Source organism: Lolium rigidum, chromosome 5, assembly GCF_022539505.1.
Source record: "Lolium rigidum isolate FL_2022 chromosome 5, APGP_CSIRO_Lrig_0.1, whole genome shotgun sequence".
Lineage (NCBI taxonomy): Eukaryota > Viridiplantae > Streptophyta > Magnoliopsida > Poales > Poaceae > Lolium > Lolium rigidum.
In genome coordinates this window covers 255,876,414-255,883,468 of record NC_061512.1, presented here as the reverse complement: position 1 = coordinate 255,883,468, position 7,055 = coordinate 255,876,414, and the positions used below count along the sequence as shown (strand labels likewise).

Genomic DNA, 7,055 nt, shown 5'->3' with positions numbered 1-7,055 from the left:
CAAGAGTAACAAGCTCACGATTTCTCACTCGAACAAATCGTGGTGGAGAGCTCAACACTATGCAATGATGCAAAGCAAGAACACCGGAGGTGTTCAAGTCCTTCACACTCAAATCCCACCAAAGCAACGAATGCTAGGATGAGATTGGAGAGGAAGAACAAGGGGGAAAGTCAACTAAAGACTCCAAGATCTAGATCCCAAGAGATTCCCTCACTTAGAGAAGAAATGGTTTGGTGGAAGTGTAGATCTAGATCTCCTCTCTCAAATCCTCAAATATGAGCAAGAATGGTTGGAGGAATCAAGGGAGAGAGCAAGTTCTTCAAATAGCAACAATGGAGGTGAGAGAATAGGAAGAACTAGTTGCTCAAGGAGGAAGAAGGGCTATTTATAGTCTAGGGAGAAAAATAACCGTTGGGGAAAAAACCAGGTGAAAATCGGCTCAAAAACGAGTTAAAAAAGTCGCCCAGCCGGTCAGCAGGCCGGCCGACCGGAGCCTGGGCCGGAGAGGCCGGTGGCCTGTCCGGTCGGACCGGCCCACCGACCGGGCGGGGCAGAGCGCGCACATGGGCGGCGAGGAGCAAGGGGGGCGCGCGGGGAGGTGGGCCGTGCGGGGGCGCCTAAGGCCCAGCCGGCGCCGAGCCCGGTCGGGCTGGGGAAGCTGCCGGGTGGCCCGGTAGCAGGCCGGCGCCTGGGCCGGACAGAGTGGCGGCCCGGTTGGACCGGAGGTGGAGCTGGGCTGCCCGGCGCGTGGGCCGGTGGCCGCCCGGTCGATCGGGTGGGCCGGCATGCGGTCCGGCAGGCCGGGCGGCAACCGGCCGCCTCCCCCCTTTTTTTCTTTTCTTTTTATTTTTCTCTTTTACCTTTTCTTTAATAACTATTGCTCCCGAAATCCGATTAACATGAAACCAATTTTGTTGGAAAGATAACGACGAATAGAACCCCAACAAAAACTGGAAATATGGAGACTCCTCACAGAACATTTTAGATGATTTTTAGAGAGGGAGTCTCCCACCGTCAAGAAACGGTGAAGACGTCCAAACTCGAAAACGCAATTGAAGATGCATGCGGATTTCGTTTTCGATGAACTTGAGCTTGTTGTAAAGCTAGCAACAAGCTCAAGAACCTCACACAGAGAAACACCAAGAAGCAATAAGGATATGCAAAGTATGCAAAGGATTGAGCTCCCTAAGATGATGTGATCAAGTTACTTAACCGAAAGCCCCTCTTAATAGTGCGGCTATCTATCCTATAATCCGGTCTCCCAACATCCACCTTGAGACCGGTAAAAGGAAAACCTAGCAAGTCCATACCTTTGCCTTGCGCATCCCGCTTGATCTTGATGATAACTCTTCAAGCTTTACTCAAGCCGGAATGCCTCACTTGATCAATGTTGCTTCGTGAAGACTCACAAATACTCCCCCATACACTATGATGGGAAAGCACCATTGATGCACATCTTCACATGTCCATTATCACCAAATGGACGGCAAGCTTCAAGCATGTGATTCACTCAAGATGCTCATCTTGAACTTGCCCAACTCAACCTTGTATCTTCTCATACTCACATAAGATAGAGCATGGCTAATATTGAGTTCCACATAAGAACTCCATCTTCATTTCTTCTTCTTGATCATATCACATATATATCTTCATACCGATGATCTTGATGCCAATACACAAGGTATACCTTTATCTTCATGGCATCCATACTTGAATCCAACACATGGAGAGCAAGTAGTACCTATGGAATATTCCTTCATATAAACTCAATGAAAACATTAGTCCATAGGGGTTGTCATTAATTACCAAAACCACACATAGGGGCAATATACCCTTACAGTGTGTGATTCCTTTATGAAGTTATGGAGCTTGTTTACTCCGGCTTGAGGGTGCTCTTGTAGCCCTACACAATGAATGGTGTTTGTTATCCAACAAGAGAGTGTTTGAAGTAGCACAAGTGAAGAGAAGTTATTTATTTATGTGATCATTGTTGAGAGTGTCCACTAGTGAAAGTATGATCCCTAGGCCTTGTTTCTAAGAATTGAAACACCGTTTCCAACAAGTTCTGTTACATGTTTGCTTGCTGCCATTTTTATTTCAGATTGCAATTACTACTCATATTCATCCATATCACTTGCATCTTACTATCTCTTCGCTAGTGTACTAGAGCTACAATATTTTGAACTGTGTAATACAACATTTGTAAACTGTGAACTATAAGTGATTGTGTACTACATCATTTTAAAACTGTATACTACAATATTTGTAAACGGGGTGCCACAACATTTGTAAACTGGGTACTGCAACATTTGTAAATTATGGACTACAATATGTGTAAAAACTGAATTTTGGATGTGTCTTTAAAACTGTTTGGGGCACATTTTCGATGTGTCATTCAACAATGTTCGCTTAAAACTTTTCAGGGCACATTTTGGATGTGCCCTTAAAAGTTTTCGGGGCACATATGGGATGTGCCCACAAAACTTTTAAGGGCTTTTGGATGTGCCCTCATCCAAAATGTTCCTTGTAAAGTTTCAATGTCACATACAAAATGTGCCCTTGAAACTTTTCGAAACATATCCAAAATGTGTCCTCAAAGATATACCTTAATTAAGCGCACATTTTGTTAAGTGCCCATAATACTTTTCGAGTAGCCGGTAAATTCAGCACATTTTTATGCGCCTTTAAAAGTTTAGAGAGCACATTTAACACATTTTGAGGCACTTAAAAGTGCCCTGAAATTCCTACCATGATATAGTCAGTACTCAAACACCTTGGAGCATGTTGAAAGCACAAAAGTAAAGGTGTTGATGACATTCTTCTTCGATTGCTTTTGGACGGAACTGACGCTGCCCTCCGTTGAGTTTCTCCCAGTCAGAGTCAGATTGATCACGTGATCTTGGAGAGGAGAGGCAAGCTTGACACTTGGCACCCTCACCGAATTCTCCAGGAACAACCCCATCAAGTTCTTCGAGTACCCGCTCACTAGCGCCACGTCGGCCTATGCTGCCACCACCGACACCGACGCCTTTGACATGCTGACGTTCCAGAAAAGCACATCCGGCATGGCAAAGCACTTGGCCTCGAACTTCCTCCTGATCTCCTCGTGCTCCGATACCCACGCCACCTTGTTGCCGACCAGCCATTGAACTCCATGTCGCTTAGCACGGACACACGCTTCACCATCATCTTCATGTCGTTGCGGGAGTAAGATCCGGCGCGCGTCCGGCCTCGCGACCAATGGATCAGTCCTTGCCGACGCTTGATCCGGCGATTCGTCGCCGGCTTGGACCAAAAGGTCAACCTTTTTGGTAGATGGGGGCTCGCACCAAGTCGATGGAGGAAGGTGGAGGGGGCTTGTAATGAGCTAATGGAAAATGGATGGGAGCGCGGCGAGGTTAGGAAAGATGTCACGGAAAGGCGAGAGGACCATGCCTATGAGGCGAGCTCGGTGGCGACGCGAGTTCGAGCGGAGAAAGTAGCATAGAGAGAGAGAGAGGGTCTGGGAGTGGGTGGGGTGCCCCAGTCTCAACGGGGGAGTGCAGGTTGATCAAAAACAAAACTCGCAGGTGTCTTTTGCAAACACACCTTAGCAACACTTTTTTTCTTGAATCCGAGGGAGTACTATAGATAAAATTATGAAAAGAAACAAAGATTTATTCCCAATGCATCACTTCGAGGATAATTAGCAATTCTTAGGGAGTATTAAATGTGCGCGGTGATGGCCGCGCGCCGTCCAGAGACTCCCAGCGACGACGCTCGCCAAGGACAAGGACACCACCTACTTTGGTTCATACGACATATGGAATTCTGCATGCATCAGCTAATAAAAACTTAGGCGATTGAGTCGATCGTTTCCTATCCTAGCTGAGCCCTTTTTTTTTTGAAAGTCTCAAAGGATCTAGACTATGTTGCATTAGTCAAAGCGGTGGTACAAGTTACACAATGGGACACAGTAAAAAATAAAATTACAAACAAGTTCCTAGATTTTTCACAGGGACCTGTAAGATAGTTGCAAAAACGCAAGCAGGTCCCTCTGTGGTACCGCTGCTTGAGGATGAACTGAGCCGACGATTGCCATCTTCCTCGCCGGGGACGAAATTACTTGGGAAGAAGAAGGTGTAAAGCGTCGCCACTGCATCATTAGGAACATGCCTCCGATGGAGGTTGCTACGACGCCTCTCTCGCGTCGATTGCCCATGGGAAACCGAGACCAATGACCCTCCAGTGGTCACCCTGAGACAACTCAACGAAGCAGCACGAGTCTCACCGGCCGCCAAGGACTCTCTATCTCCACCTATGCCCCCTCCCTCGCCGCCACGACCGACCAAGAGGACACCCAAGAGAAACTTGAGCTGTCGGAGCCGGCGCTTATTGACCTAGCTCGTCGTAGTCGCTCTGCTCGTCGCCCACCTCGGACACAAGCAAAGAACCACCGTGGTCTTCTTCCCAATGCTGCGCCGCCGCATTAGGAAAGACGAGCTCCCATCCGCCTTATTTGCCGAGATGCCTAGCCCGAGATCTCGCGCCAGCCACCGCCCCCACCACCGGAGCCGCGCCGTCGCACCACTACTCAACATCAGGAAGCACCAGATCTGATGGAGAAGAACTGTTCACCTACTCCAAGACGCCACAACGGGACAACTACAACTATCTACATCTACGTCGGCGCCTTTCCCTCGCCATCTTCGAATGGCAGCACCGCCGGAGATGGGTTGGGATTGGCCTGGTTTCCTGATGGAAGTTTTCAACTATTGTTCACGTCGAGGGAGAGAAGAAGCGGGGAAATGAGCCGCCGGCTGAGGCCCATCTTACGTACAACTACGTGCATGCTTGTTAATTGGAAAGTGGAAACAATGCCGGATTGGCACACCACGTGTTTGTTAGATCGATCGCCCGCTGACCAATCGCGCAAGTACGTACACGCGCGTTTTGTTAGAGTCACATGTTCACGTGGCCGATCGACTTGTCGCACCAACTTATCCACATCGCGCGCGTTTTTCCTGAACTGACACCCCTTATATCAAGCCATATATCGGTCTAGGTTCGGCCGGCCTGTTGGAAATAATCTTGTTGTGATGCGTGGATCGATTGGAGTCCATCATCGTCTACTGCTTGTAGTCCGGTATAACAACTTTTTAGTTTTTCAGTCCGATACAAGTAAAACTGTCATGTTAGCAAAGTTATCCATGATGAGTCCGTGTCCGTCTAGAAGATCGAGCTGCTTCAGCAGGAGTAGATCCGGAAGTACTACCGGGATATATATACTGATTACTGAGAAGGGAAGTTGAAGAAATACAGCCACGAGAGGTTCTTTCGGGGAAAAAAAAAAGATCGTCAAGCGGCAGCCTACGCCACAGACAATGGGGGACGTCCGCCGCAGCAGCAAGAAAGCTCGGGGGATGGAAGCCACGCCGGCGGGCGAGATTGACTCCATCCCGGACGAGATTCTCGAGCTGGTATTCCTCCGCTCTCTGCCTCTCGAGCTCGTCCGCGCCGCGGGCACCTGCAAGCGCTGGCGACGCATCATCACGGCGGACGGCGGCCGCCTGATCCGCTCCCAACATGGCACTCCGTCCCCCCACGTCGCCGGCCACTACCGAGTTGACCGCCGGCCTCACTTTTCTCGCTCGCGACCGCCTGGGCGAAACCCTGTATTTGTTCCCTCCCCTCCGTCGCCGTGGGCGGACATCTTCAGCGCTGCACGAAACCTCGCGCTAGACTTCCTCCCGCGGCCGCCGTCGAGCGGTTTCTGCTGGGAGCTCGCCGACACGCGGGGTGGCCTCCTGCTGCTCGTGCTCCTCAGCGAGAAAAAGGACCCGGCGACAGTATCACGCATCCTCGTCTGCGATCCTATGACGCGAGCCTACCGGGAAGTCCCGCTCTCTACCTGGTTCCACCGATGCAGTTGCCTGGGCGCCTTCCTCCTCGACGGCGAGGACCCAGCAGGGTGCATAAGCTTGTCAAACTTCAGGGTGACATCCGTGCTCTATCGAATTAAAGACGCCATCCAACGGGCCAGCACGTACACCACCGCGGTCGCCGGCGGAGGTCGGGACACCATCGCAAGGGCCTGCACGTTCTCGTCCGCCGGCGGCGGCCGCTGGACATCTTCCTACGCGCAAGGCACAACCGGAAATGACTACTGGAGATGGGACTGCCATGTCTCCTTTGCAGGGTTTGGCGGTGGCGAATCCGTCGCTTACTGGAGGGCCGGAAACCACGGTGCTCTTTGTTTGGACAAGGACGCAGTTGAGCTCTACGCGTTGCCGGACATGCCCCAGGACGAGCTCCACGCGCCGGAGCATGCGTACCAGCTGTCGTGGCCACCTACGATTCAAGCTGCCTTACCCTAGCTGTCTTGGAGGTGTCCGGTGAGCAGCTAGGATAACCGGGGGACAAAGATGGTTGATTACTTTGCTAGCTATCAGTCCAGTGCTCCGTAGTCGTATTAAAAAAGTCTGTATTCTCTTGCTGATTTGTAGTTTCTGTTAGTAGTTCCCACGTTTATAGCTTGTTTGAGTTTGTAGTATTGTCTTGGAACCTTGTGACAGTTAAACACTATTATATGAAATATAAGAATGCAAACGAACAAAGCGAGACTCGTCGCCGATAGGTTTAGGCCGAAAACAATAGATGGAAAATACTGGGCACCCTTCTGCACACCTTTTTTTTTGCGGGGAATTCTGCACACCTTAATTGGAGTAAGTCTGCCTCTACTTAATGCCTTAATAGTGTTGACAAACCATCTGCCACAAACATGAACAAAAGAGCAGAAAGAGGATCCCCTTGAGTTGGAGAAAATACTTCCAATAGAGAGTTCCATTGAATTTTAGTGAATATCTCACCATCGTAACATATGTCATGATCCATTGCACACTTGCACCCACCAATGAGAGAAACTCATTTTATATATTGTACTCTCCAAACAATGCCAATCAACCCTGTCATAAGGCTTAATCACTTTTATATGAACAAAAAGAGGAACCCGTGGAGGTAGCATGCTCCATGAAATTCATCCACTCAAACGCACAAAGTGCATTGTCAGTAATCAT

The 7,055-nt window shown here is 49.6% G+C and overlaps 1 protein-coding gene across 1 annotated transcript; it reads left to right on the top strand.

The window, feature by feature from the left end:
- Nucleotides 1-5,363: 5,363 nt before the first annotated feature.
- On the top strand, nt 5,364-6,356 carry LOC124657494. The gene has a single exon (XM_047196038.1). It carries the CDS (start codon nt 5,364-5,366, stop codon nt 6,354-6,356), a length of 993 nt encoding a protein of 330 aa, XP_047051994.1.
- Nucleotides 6,357-7,055: the final 699 nt, after the last annotated feature.